The sequence below is a fragment of the Lynx canadensis genome, chromosome B2 (assembly GCF_007474595.2).
Source record: "Lynx canadensis isolate LIC74 chromosome B2, mLynCan4.pri.v2, whole genome shotgun sequence".
In the NCBI taxonomy this organism is placed as follows: Eukaryota; Metazoa; Chordata; class Mammalia; order Carnivora; family Felidae; genus Lynx; species Lynx canadensis.
In genome coordinates, this window is record NC_044307.1 from 64606543 (window position 1) to 64620684 (window position 14142).

Below are 14142 nucleotides of genomic sequence, written 5' to 3' on the forward strand. Positions count from 1 at the left end.
AGGAATTCTCCTAACCTTCCCACCCCCAGCAAATGACCTTAAAAATCAAGCTATTGCTTCTAATCGTGTGCTTTAAAAATAGATTCATTGCGTTCCTCCCTTTAAATTGCCCTTTCCTTTGTAACAGACCATCTCTTTGATTCCATCATTCATGCCAGAAATAATCTGTCCTGCAATATGCTCCGGGCCCAAGCCAGGTACCAGGACTGAAAGTACACAAAAATCACACCCAGGACCTGCCCTGAGCTACATGTAGGCCAACTTCCTAGCTTTCATACACACATTAATCAGCCTCAGACCTCCTAACCCACAGGAGAACAGCCTTCCACCTCCCCTCAAACTAAAATACTCTTTAGATGCTTTTTACTCTCTCACATCCTCCTAGGACTCTTTGTAGACAAGCCCTATTTAACTCTTGTCCCTCTAATCACTGTTGTGACACCCAGTAGTGTAATTAAGACACCCAATTTACGCAGTTCCACTTGGGCACAGACTAATTTGGGAAAGTCAAACACCTGTATGTCCTCCTCCCCTCCAGGCCTCCAGAAACATGGTCCAGATCTCAGCAACAGTATTAAGAGGCATCTAACCAACAAAACAGTGTAGCAGCTATGTGATATACCCCTCAACTGGGGCAGTCACCCACAGAGGAGAGAACAAGGGAAAAAGAACTAACGTTTACAACTTGCCGATAGGTCAGTACTTACAGCACTCACAGGAGGCAGACAGCTCTTGCCAAAACCATGCAAGCACTGAGTGGCAAAGCTGGATTTGAACACGGGGCTGTTTAACTCCCAAGTTTATACCTGAGCTCCCCACCAGCCTCCAGCCTTTCTTAAGTGTGAAGAGGCCTAACACTTAACTGGTTCACACGTACCTTGACACACCTCCTGCCCTTTGAAGGGGCAATGCCAGGAATGCTTTGCTACATACACAAATATTCATGGACCTGATCTCTCTCTCCTTTTTAGCAGGAAAGCTCTTAGAATCAGCATAGGGGCCACATTTATCTTTAAGTTACTACTTAAAAGGCTCAGTATAATCCTGGACACACAATACAGACTTCAAGAGTGTTATCTGACAATCTGTTCAGAGATCCTTTCTAGGAACAGATCTCTTCTGTGAGGGTTCCTCAGCGTCTAAGCTTCCTATAATTCATTCATTTATTCAACAAATGTTTAATGAGCATTTACTACATGGTAGGCTCTGCTCTGAACACTAAAGATACAACAGTAAACAAAGGAAAATTGCTACCTTTATGGAGTTTAGATTCTAGTGGAAGAAACGGTCAACCGAAAAACATACACTACATTATATAATGTGAGGTTAGGTACTATATAAAGAATCCACAACAGTCTACAGTACCACTGCCTTGGTACAACTAGATGTACAAATACTTATAGTTTTTCTACTAGTTTACTCCCTTGCCCTTATCAAAGATCTGTTTAAAAAGTTAAAGGTCAAAGATTTGCCTGATGGGTGATCTGAAAACTGGACAGGAAAAAACTAAAACATGCTCCATACACTGCTTTGCACACACTTTTCAAAGCCACAGATTTACATTAAAAGAAGAACAAACCAAAAACTGAAGACTTCTTTTCTTCGTAAGACAGGCTTGGGGAGGATGGTAACTCTTCTCCTAGAACTAAGTCTCTCACTCGATATGCGGGAGATGGGGACGTGGCTGCCAACTGCTCCAGCTCGTCCCTTGCAGTCAAGGACATCTTTCTGTTCTCTGCATATTCACACACCCTCTTTGCTCAGGTTCTTAACCATGGCTCCCTCCACCTGGAGACCTCTTCCCCATGCCCTGTCACCCACTAGGCCCTATCCATCATCCTACAGGTCTCAGCTCAGATGTCACTTCCTCCACAGTCACTCACACCACCTACTTTCCATTAGCCGTCTCTGTTTTACACTCCCAGGCACCTGCATTTCTCTCAACATGCACAGATCTTAGTGGGTGCATTCAGTCCAGAAACTTGATCTGTGAGGGCTGGGATGCACGCTCTCTGTTCACAGCTGTATTACTCCCTGCCTTAACAAAGCACAGTGCCTAGCACATAGGTGTTCAATTCACATTTGTTAAGTGGACACAGTAGACGTTCAGTTAATGTTTGTTAAGTGGAGGAGAGGGAGTTCTAAGTATATTCAAGTCTCTTCTGAATGCGGTAATGTTTAAGCTCAAGTAGGTAGAAGGAAACTTGCAGAGTGCTATACCATTACTGCTAATACGCAATTATCTTAGATACAGAGATCTCTGTTAATGAAGAACATTCGGCATATAGCACACTCAGCTTTCATGAGAGAGATGAAGATACAACTTACAAATACCTGCCTTTCAGACTGAAGGAACAAGTCTTAGTTTCTACCTGTAGTAGTAATAGTAACATACATTACTATTTAAAGTTCTCCTTCCATTGCTAGAGGAGATTGATTGGGTGGCTGGGTGGGGGGTGGGGGGACTACTGAGTTTCAAATTCTTTTGAGGAAAAGACCACATAATCTGACTTGTGGGAGAGAATATGATCACGCCTCTCAACACAGACATCTCCAAGGTTTTCCTAACATGCAAAAAGAGCCAACTAATGATTTATTCATTTTGTTTTTAATCCAGGGAAATTCCTAATCCCAGAAAAAAAAATCAGACAAGAAAATTAAGCCTTCTAGGGGTGCCTGGGTGGCCCAGTCAGGTAAGTATCCAACTCTTGATTCCAGCTCAGATCATGATCTCACAGTTTGTGGGATCCAGCCCCGTGTCGGGCTCTGTGCTAACAGTGCAAAGACTGCTTGGGATTCTCTCTCTGCCCCTCCCCCACTTATGTTCTCTTTCTCTCTCAAAATAAATAAATAAACATTTTTTTAAAAAGAAAATTAAGCCTTCTATCAACAAGGAGCAGTTTGGTGAACCTGACAGTGTGGGCCATCAATAGTCAGTGTCACCAGTACATTGGCTGAAGGTTCTACAAGTACGTTTTTGTGCTCCAGGGAGGAGCTACCTCAGCCTCCGTGGGAGAGCAGCCAGCAAGTAGTTGTCTCCCAAATGAGCTTCAGCTCAAATAGACTCAGGTCCTCAGCTTCTCCCATGTGAAACAAGTCAGTACTGTCCCTAATCCCCATTCCATCCCCAAATTATTCTTCCGTTCAATTCTGCCTGTCCGGAAAAGATATACACTCAGTAGCTATAGTAGCTGATCTATATGTATCAAGTGAGAGGAAAATATTAATTTTAATGTTTTATCTTCTTGCAGAAACAATCAATTCTTTCTTGTTCATAAGAATACATTTGTTAAGGGGCACCTGGGTGGCGCAGTCGGTTAAGCGTCCGACTTCAGCCAGGTCACGATCTCGCGGTCCGTGAGTTCGAGCCCCGCGTCAGGCTCTGGGCTGATGGCTCGGAGCCTGGAGCCTGTTTCAGATTCTGTGTCTCCCTCTCTCTCTGCCCCTCCCCTGTTCATGCTCTGTCTCTCTCTGTCCCAAAAATAAATAAAAATGTTGAAAAAAAAAATTAAAAAAAAAAAAGTTGTTTAAAAAAAAAAAAAAAAAAAAAAAAAAAGAATACATTTGTTAAAAAGCACACATATTATATAATACATATATATATATACACATACATACACATACATACAAGACTATAGTTCATATACTAAGCAGTTTCCACCTGATTTGAAAAAAAAAAAACAATTTAAAAATCAAATGGTCTGTAGGGCACCTGAGTGGCTCAGTCAGTTAAGTGTCTGACTTCAGCTCAGGTCATGATCTCTAAGTTCTTGAGTTCAAGTCCTGAGTCTAGCTCTGTGCTGACCGCTCAGAGCCTAGAACCTGCTTCAGATTCTGGGTCTCCCTCTCTCTCTGCTCCTCCCCTGCTCATGCTCTGTCTCTCTCTCTCTCAAAAATAAATAAACATTAAAAAAATTTAATAAATAACAAAAATCAAATGGTCTATAAATAAGACAGTGTGAAACAAAATTTTCTTAAGATCAAATGATATTAGAGAAAAAAGATCAAAAGGGAAAATTATAAGGTGATATGGCCAAGAAGACAGACCTGAGTTTAAGTGTGGCAGGAGACAGCAACAATATTAGAAAACTCCTGTTCATCAAATGCTTTACTTACCACAATGACAGATTTCCATCTGACTGTACATGTTATATGAGATGAGCTTTAGAACAGTCAAAAGTGTAGGCTCTAGAACCAGGGTACTTGGGTTCAAAATCCTGTCTCTGAAGAGCTGCATGACCTTTTCAAGTTACTTCCAGATACTTCTACTCAACTATGAAATAGGAATACCAATTATACCAGAGCAAATGACTACATTAGATTCATGCTGCACTTTTAAAAATCTCTGTGGTCTCCAAAGTACTATACTCAGATCTAAATATCAGCAGAAGGATGAAAAAAGAAAATAGGAACAGAATACTACCACCTCAGGGGCTGTTGTGAGGAACAAATTTGAGTTAAAACACATACAACTCTAAGGGTGGTTCCTGGCCCATAGTTAAGTGCTCAATTGATGTCAACTATATTTTGCTTGTATCCATGGTAAAGAGTATGTTAACATTTAAAGTGTGCACAAGAACTATAAGGCATGAACAATGGATTATCTTAGCCTATTTCTGTGAATTGAAAATCTGTTCTAAACCTACCTACCTACCTATCTGTGGACTGGTATAACAATTTTATTTGTGTTTTGGGGGGAGGACTTGAGATCTGTGCAAAACTTATACTTTAACAGCATTGCAAATCAAGTATACAATGTGTTAACTGTACAGACTGAGCAAATATTTCATCAGAGTTCAAAACGTTTGAATAGACGTATCTGAACATTATTGAATTCTGTACCAAAAAAAAAAAAAAAGCACTACTTGAATACCACCTGGAATAGTTAATGAACAAGACCACTGACTTTAGTTCTTCTATTTTGCTTTTCTAGCATGCCTTAAAAGCAATTACTATTCCATTACTGTTCACACAAGAGAAAATTTACCAGCTTGTAATTTAGGGGCAAGTGGAGTAGACAGAAGAAAATGGAGTCACCCACTATGGTATCCAAGAAGTAGGAGACAACAGTCTAAATGTTTAAAAGACACATACTCATTGCACCAAACAATAACCCAGACATGTCTTCATGTCTATTCATAAGAAAGATAATCGGTGAAAAGTAGGTTGGAGGACAAAGAAGGATGGAAAAAGACAATAGGAAGAGGCAGAAGAGAGAATGTCTTTTAAACCCAAATTGCTATTTCTGGTCCATTAAAATATCAAAATCCAAATGAGAACTGGTCTTCATAGAAAACTCAAAATATAACCATAATTCAAGTACTGTAAACCCAGGGAGAATACAGAAAAATCTTTAGATTTAACATTGACAGCCTAAGAAAATTGGCTGTAGTTTTATACACACAGTTTTAGAAAATTCTCACGTTTTATCAGACTTACAACATGATTACTAATATGCTTTTAGATGGGGAGAAATAAAACCGAAAGGGTGCCTTTCAGGAAAAACAGTCATTTTATTGCTACATCTAAGAGATTCTTCTAGGTTTTTTCACTTGGAAAAGATAATTACTCTACACTAAGTAACTGTATCAAAGGTAAAAGTAAAAAGTAGATCTTTCGTCTCCTTTCAGGAAACACAGGCAGAATTTACTATTTGGGAGGGAAGTGCCAAACGTTGTAAATTTGAGTATCTTTTGCATTGTGGCTCCAATAAGCCGCATATAAAGAGGGGAGCATATTGAGACTTCAGAAAAGGAACAAGACAGAAAATTAAACCTCAACTCCTCTACCTGATCAACACACAAATAGCTTAATAGCACCCAACAGAAAAATCGAAACAAAGGGCCTCTTTAGTTCACTGCTTGCCAGAAATGCATCTTCAAGATGCCTTCTCATTAAAGGAGTCCTTTCACGTGCCCCTTAAATGTCTCACAGTCGGCCTGTCTTCTAGTCTTCCCTCATTAAATTTAAAGTTAAAAGTTTTAAAGTTTTTTTCTCATGCTTGGAAAGTGCCGTTTTTTAACCTTTCGATTCAATTGATTTCCAAAGGTGAAAGCAACTTCACCCGAGAGCATCAGCTTGAGACTCAGGAAAGACTGGTAGGTTTTCAAGTAAAGAACAGAAATCTGATCAATAGTGTTATTGAAAATATGACTAGAGGGGCGCCTGGGTAGCTCAGTCTGTTAAGCATCTGACTTCAGCTCAGATCATGATCTCACGGTTTGTGGGTTCGAGCCCCGCATCGGGCTCTGTGCTGACAGCCCAGAGCCTGGAACCTGCTTCAGATTCTGTGTCTGTGTCTCTCTCTCTGCTCCAATCCCTGCTCACACACACACACACTCTCTCTCTTTCAAAAATAAATAAACATTAAAAAAAAATGACTGGATACAGAGTTACATTTATCTGCAGACTTTTCTTAAAGTAGCTTAAATCCTTCACAAATAAGCTTTTCCGGAGGGTTAGATGGAGAAAGGTGTTCAGGCAGGCAGGATTACCTGTAATCTGTAGTGTAAAACCCCATCAATGCCACAGGATGTGTGGGGAGTAGCTGCTGAGATACTGGAAACCTGGAAAAAAAAAAACCCTTTCCATCTCCTCCAATGGACAGTCCAGTTTCTGGGGCTACTGCTCACACTGAGTTTCATTTGCAAATGGATTTGGATGTTAATGTAGCATTGTGTAATGCAAATATTTCTTTCCTGGCAGCACAGCTCAGTTGAGAGGGGAGGCTGAAAATTAGTTAGCTGTATGGAAGAAGAAAGCAGTACTCCAGCTACCAGGGAGAAATAATTGAACACAGATTGCCTGTTGCGCCTGTAATTTAATTTGGAGACCTTTCATCTTTTAGTTTCCTTCATTTGCAGCCAATGCTTAGTGAGCTAATTTGTACCTGGTTCATTCTCCCCCTTTCATCTTATCTACATTAACATCAACCATGGAAATTAGAAGCACTATGAATAAAAGATGAAGCCTGACTTGGGACATTCTCTCCCTAAGTACCGTGAATTACTTAAAAACGAATTTGTGTGTATGCACAATATAAAGGACTGAGATACGTATGCCTCACCTCTACAGCATCCTTTATCAGTATCCTCCCTTCCCCCAAGGAGCTGCAGTTTTTAGATGTTTAATCTAGTCCTACCTTTTCTCCACAAGAGCAATGTCTAGGCTATAATCCACATGGAATCATTGATCCTAGAACTGGTAGAAGGTAGACCATTCCATTAATGTATGAAACAAAGGACGCATAAATCCCACTAATCTGAATTTTTAGAGAGTTCACTATTGCTTACCTTGCAAGCAAAAGAATGTGTTGCAAAAAAGGAAAACTGAATGTATCAACATATATGCATGGTGAACAGAGGTCTACTCTGTCCAAAAACACTGTGTGTGGGGGAGGATGAGAGATGGTGGAGAAAGGGACTAGTCTTGAAATTATTGCCTGGGAGTGGTCCCTGGGAGCTACTGCATCTAAATTCAAGTGTATCATGTGTATGACGTTTTTTAAACATTCCTTCTGTCGTATATTTTGTATACTTGGCACCTGTCCATAAAAGAGTTGCACATACTCTTAAGTTAAAATAAGTTTGATTTTTTTTTCCTTACTTCCAACTGTACAAAATTTTAGCGTCTTGTAAAGTTTTTCATGTTTTTCCCTTTATAGTATCCTCTGGGCCAATACTATTTTTTTCTCCTCACCCTCTCCTTTTTATGTTCTCTTTTTCCAATGGACCAATGAAAAAATGTACTGGATTTTTTCCAGTGGCAAGAAGCAACAGATTCTTCTCTTGTTGCTTAATACCCCCCACCAAGCCTTTCTTTCTCTTTGGGAAGTATCAAAGAAAAACTTTGATACTTTGTTCTGAATTGTTTCAATGCCTGTAGTGCCAATTCTTCTGCTCATCTAACACCTTATACCAATGGGCTAGAACCTGGAGATAAACAGAAAATCACTCCTCCTTCACAGTCCATCTCCCTAAAAGGTTGATTAATAATGATGTACATTACTTTACTTACACAAGACTACACATATTTACAGGTAAGGCAACTTCCAAGTTGTAGGAGGTTAAAAAAAAAAAGACACACAGAAAAAGACATTGGAGTTCAAAATTATGGTATATTTAATGTAAAGGTATTTGCTTCAGAATACAAACCACCCTATCTTTTGGGAAAAGAGTAAGCAGGATCAAAATAAAAGCCCAACTTGGGGCACCTGACAGGCTCAGTAGGTTAAGTGTCAGACTCTTGCTTTCAGTTTAAATCCTGATCTGATAGAGATCAGGTAGAGAGATCGAGCCCCCCAGGCGGGCTCTGGGCCTACAGCATGGCAGAGTCTGCTTGGGATTCTCTCTCTCTCTCTCTCTCTCTCTCTCTCTCTCTGCCCCTTCCTCACTTGTGTGCAAGTTCTCCCTCTTTTTCAAAATAAACATTAAAAAAAAAAAACAAAGCCCACCTTAAAAAATCAGATTATATCTTTAATCTTGGTTATAATAAAGACTACACCCTACAATGTCAAACCTATTTCTTCTGAAGAAACATGAAAAGAAAGCCCTACATTGGGAAAAGATGAAGAAGATGGAAAGCAATCACTGGTCCCTTTATTCATGAAGGAGAGGATGAATAGAAATGAAGGTGGCAACTGCCCTTAAAAAATGGTTTAAAAAAAAACCCATATAGGCAGAAAAATTAAACTGAAAGAGTACAAAGCAACCCTGTCCTGAGGTTAGAAGAAAGCCAAATAGACGTTAGGATGAAGATGTGGGGCATTTATGTTTAGGAGACATGCAGATTGTCCCATTTACTTAGAGGGGTGGGTGTGATGGAGTCTAACCAGCAGGAGGTCAAGGAATTTTGGGTAAAGGAAAGTAACAGTCTCATGAAGAGCCAAAGAGTACAGGTTTGTTTGTTTTTTCCAGGTATATTTGTGTACAAGGAAGAAAAGTGAAAACCATGCAATCTGGGCTCTTTTAACACAACACACATAGATTGCAAAATACCAGCCTCAAGAAATAACACCTGTCCTAATCCCCTGCTGGCTCTGCACACCTGAGGCCTTCCAAAGGAAAAGAGAGCATTCTCAGCAGCAGGGGACCCGTGACACCCAGGACATCACAGAGAGGACCAGGATAAAATGGGCAGGTACAAGAGTGGCCTGGCTAACTCGCCGAAGAGAGGCCTTAGAGAAAGGTCGAGAAAAAGAATTGAGCTGTCCACCTGATACTTCGGGCTGCAAAAAGACATAACCACAGGGAAAAAACAGTCTCAACCCATTTACCAGAGAGTTTCCTTGAAAAAGAGTAAATCTTCAGAATAGGAAAGGGCTTTTGTGGGGTGCAGGAAGAGATAGAGGTTGGACCCACACACACAGCCCGAAGAAGTCACGGTGTTCACTAACAACCATTTCTGTGCCAAAAGGACCAGAAGAGAGAAATTTGTCTCTGGGCTGATTTTTTAGTCACCATCTCCACCTTCCTCCCCATATGGTTCTAGACTCAGAATCACACCTGTGTGCGCTGAAAGGCCTCGGGAGTACACTAAGCCTGCCTCCCCACCGAGCTGGGTGCCTCCCCCACCCCCACCAATGTGGGCTCCATCCTCAAGCCAGTCAGAGTCTTGATCCTGGAAATACCCCCGCGCCTCACCTGTGCTACTCCCTGGGCTCAATCTCGGGACCAGGTGGACTGCAAAGCGCCTGGCCACACTCCCTCCCTTGGGCCACTGTGGTCCTCTCCTCCATACTCTACCAACGCCCCCCCCCGCTAGTGTAAAGAAGCCAGGGCCACTGGAGGTTGCAGAAGGCCCGGAAACGCGCTCCACCTGTAGTCCCGAAAGGGGCCCTGAGAAGTGAGAACTCACAAGTGCAGCTGCAGCCGGGCCGGCCAAGGCCCCCTCCGGCCCTGTCCCCCCACCCCCGCCCCCAAGCTGAGGCGGGCCGGCCGCTACCTCCTGGAACAGCTCCAGACTGTAGGTGTTGTCGTCGTCGGCGAAAAAGAGCACGCCGGGCTGCGCGCGCTGGTGCTGGTGCCTCTGGCGCAACCAGGCGAGACCCGCGTTGCGCTGCTCCGTGGCGCGCGGCAGTCCCGGCCTCTTGTAGCGCCGCGGCGTGGGCACGTGCAGGTGCGTGCTGGGCAGCCCGGCCCGCGCCAGGAAGCGGCTCACCAGCTCGCTGCGCGCCGCCGCGTCCTCCACCAGGATCCAGTGCAGCTGCGCCACCTGGCGGAAAGTGTTGGCCAGGCGGGTCAGCTCGGCTTTCTGCACCGGGCGGCTGTAGGTGGGCGTGATGGCATAGATGGTGGGCAGAGGCGGCTCCGGCCGCGGCTGTGGCTGTGGCCGCGACTCGTTGCGCTTCACCCAGCGGCGCCCGGGGCCGCTGTCGGGACCAACCCTGCGGAGCGGCAGTCGGGCGCCCCCGCGGCCCATCACGTAGGGAGAAAAGTAGGGGCGCGGGGTGAGCGGGGGCGCTGGCCTGCGCGTGTCCACGTCGAGCATGATGATGACGATTAGGATCCAAGGCAGGAGGATGAAGAAGCGGCTGAACAGAACGGACTTCATAGTGCGCTCTTCCCCGGCCTCTCGGACGCCCCGGAGAGGGACGAGTTAGAAGACCCCAGCGCGCAGTTTGGACGGCGGCGGCGCCCGCACTCAGGAAGCCGCGGTGGGCGCGTTCTCCATGGGGTCCGAGGACGCTGCGGGGGGCCGGGAGCCGCGGGGCTCAGCTCCCCCGGCGTGGGGGATCCGCGCGGGTGCGGAGGAGCTTGGGCTACAGGGAGTGCAGGTGGCGGGCGCTGTCCCCCCAATCCCGGTGAGTCAGCCGGCGGGAAGCGGGACTCTGTCCAGCAGCGCGCTGCTGGCCGCGGAGTTGCGCCCAGCGCCAGGCAAGCGGTGATCCCCAGCTGCTCTTTCCGAAGAGTGCGAGCTGGGAACCGGCCCCCGGGGCTCCTCGCCACTCCCGTCCCGCGGCGCTGCGGGCAAAGGGACTCCAGCCGTGGGCTCGCAGTGCGCTCTCTGGGGGCACCTCTGAGGGCGGGAGGCGAGCACTGAGGGCTTCGTCACATCCCAGCCGGGTCGGCGAGGACCGCGAGCGGACGCCGGAGATGTTATTCCCCCCGCTCTGTTTCGCGCGCCGCAGAGGAAGCCTGCACTCCCGTCCTTCTCTCTTCTCCTCTCAGAACCTCTCCCGGCTCCGGCAGCAAGATCCCAAAGCAAGGAGAGAAAGAAAAAGCGAGGGGGCGGGGAAGCTGCAGACTCCAGCGTCCTCCCAGTCCTCCTGTGGGAAGACAGCAGCGCTGCTACTGGCGGAGAGGGGCTGCGAGGGGGAGGTCGCGAGGGGGGCCCCCGGCTCTCCGCGGGGTCTGCCGCTGACGGCCCCCAGAGCCAGCTCTGGAGGCGGCCGCTGCACCGCCGGAGGAGCGGGAGGAGGGTCCCGCCGGGCTGCACGACCTCCCGGAAGGGAAGATGCTCGTTGCTCGCCTCGCGTCTCCGCGCGCTCTTCGCTTTCTGAAATACTGCAAGGTTTTCAGAGATCAGCTAGAAAACCCCACTCACGTGCGGAACACTCGGGAGACCTGGGGTGGGGAGTTGAGGGGGGAAAGGCGGGGAGGGTAAAGGATCCCTTCTCTCTGGTCCCCAGCTGCGGGGCTGCTGTGCTGGCGTGTGTCCCCAACAGCGGCAGCGAAAAGCGCTTTCGCTGAAAGGCAGAAATCGATAGAAGCCCCGGGGAGACGGAGGGGTGCCACACGTAGGTGTTCGGCATGTGAGATGGTCCACAAGAAAGAATCAATCCGAACGGTTGCTTCCTGACTGCGGGGAGATCATGGCGGGTGGGGGATTTCTAAAACTCCAGCTGAGTACGTTTAACTTATTTTTCCTTCAGTAATTTGGAGTCCCATTTCCTCACAGTTCGCTGTCATCAGAATTATTCCGTTTGACCCTCCCGACGATCCTTTTAAAGAGGCCTGGAAAGTAGAATCACCTTCATTTTATGGATGAGAAGCTGAGGCTCAGAGTTTAAAGTGATTTATCCGAGGTCAGTGGCAAGTGGCCAAGTGGAAATAGAACGTGGGTCCCCCGAGTCTAGCCAGGGGCTTCCTCGCTGCGCGGCCTGAAGAAATCACTTTGGACACAGCCCGACCGGGAGGGGCTGGCCCTCCGAGATGTAAACACGGTGCGATCGAAATCAAACAGAGCGTACGGAGACATACAGAACCATGGCAGTGTCTGGAAAACCACGAGTAAGCAATTGGCGCTTAGTTAGGACTTTTTCTATCTAGTGGACCTACTAGCTGTCTGCAATGTACCGGGAAGAAAGAAGAGGGGCCACGCTTCATAGTCAAGTCCCAGGGAGATGCTTGCAAAATCAGCAGGAAAGCCTTTCCCCCCGCCAGCCCATGATAAATAATTTCTGAGCCCATCTTCTCTCGGTTGTCTTGCTCAGTCTGGTTCACAAATCCCTCCAATTGCGCATTCGGTGTGAGGGCGCGCTGTAGAGCTCGGGAGCTGATACCCTATCCTACTCCACCCCCTTCAGCCTTTTTGAGATTCCTGTTTCTTAGTCCTACCCTTGCTGCTCCGACTATCATCAGGCGTTGGCGCGTCCGTGAGTTTCCCTAACTTCCTGCTCAGAGTCTGAAACCTGAGGGTGTTAGAGAGTTTGCTTGCACTCCTGGTCCCCCCACCGCGAGGGCTAGCCTTCAGTTCTGACCCCCCCTTTCAGCTACAACTCATGCTGTAAACTCGGCAGAATAGTGCGTCCTAACACAGGGAACAATGAATCCATTACATCCCTTCCCTTATTCTCTGCTACCCTAATGGGACTCTGGATATAACACAGCCTCCGGAATATGTGTCCTGATCTGGCCTAGGGTGGCGCAGCCTGAAATCAGTGTCGGTATCCTGGGGCAGTGAGGGGGGGGGGGGACTCAGCAAAGGCTTTTCTTAAATAGTGGCAAGCAGCACACACACCGGACCACCATTGCAGAGATTACTGAAGTCTCGTTCATTCTGTTGGAATTTTTAATGCAGTAATTAAAGGCAAGAGAAATGCCTTGTGTGTTACCAGGATGGAAGCTCCAGTGGTTACTGAATTGTACTAAAAAAGCTTCACTAATTTCCTTTGCTTGGGAATTCTCAGTTATCCTTACTATACCATAAAACCCATTTCCTAACTGCTTCTTCTCCAGCAACCAGGGCTATTCACAGATGAGACACTTTTAAAATCAGACAAATTTTGGAATATGATATTTTAACTGGTGCTCAGCGTTCACAGGTGCCATACAACACAACACTTTAACTAGCACATTCACATCAAGGAGGTCGCTTCATCTTTTCTATTGTCTTTAGTCAGCATTTGGATCCAGGTTTACCTCATCCAGTCATCTGTTGGGAGCATCATGGTTCTCACAGTCAGGCAGACCAGGCTGTGGTTTGATTCCCAGCTGAGCCACTTGAGCAACTTTAGAAATTCAGTGAGGGGCGCCTGGGTGGCTCAGTCGGTTGAGCATCCAACTTCAGCTCAGGTCATGATTTCATGGTCTGTGAGTTGGAGCCCTGCATCGGGCTCTGTGCTGACAGCTCAGAGCCTGGAGCCTGTTTCAGATTCTGTGTCTCCCCTTCTCTGCCCCTTCCCTGCCATGCTCTGTCTCTCAAAAATGAATAAACGTTAAAAAAAAAAAAAAGTCAGTGAGCCTCTCAAAGACTCAGTTTCCTCCTCTGGAAAATGGAGTTAATAAAACACTCCACGGGAACTTGTAAGGATTAAATAGGATAAATAAGGTACAGTATTTGGCAGAGGAGCTGGCATTATGCAGGCAATGAATGGTATTTAAATGCAGGTAACACTTGCTCAAAAGATGATCTTAACCCAGGAGATCTTGCAGAATCATCACACAGGAATAAAAATGAGGTCTGTTCTGAACAGGACTGACAGTGCCTCCAACAGGGCTCCCACCTATGGGGAAGGTGTCGACGTGTGTCTAGCCTTACTCAGTTGGAGTAGGGAGGGGAATAAAATCAATATACCCCAAATACAAGGTACAGCTTATCATGCAATAAGGATGACAAGATTCCCAGTAACATTTATTTCAAATGACTGAATATGCCATATTGTTTTACATTTAGTGGCTCAAAACTGTGGACCCACATCTT

General features: G+C 46.0%; 1 protein-coding gene across 1 annotated transcript in view; it reads right to left on the bottom strand.

Annotated features, from left to right (window-relative positions):
- B3GAT2 (beta-1,3-glucuronyltransferase 2) overlaps nt 1-10605 on the bottom strand; it is a 92239-nt gene extending 81634 nt beyond the window's left edge. The window contains exon 1 of the mRNA XM_030315794.1: nt 9943-10605. Coding sequence (XP_030171654.1) covers nt 9943-10551 — 609 coding nt within the window. The 5' untranslated portion in view covers nt 10552-10605. The remainder of the gene's footprint in view (nt 1-9942) is intronic.
- Nucleotides 10606-14142: the final 3537 nt, after the last annotated feature.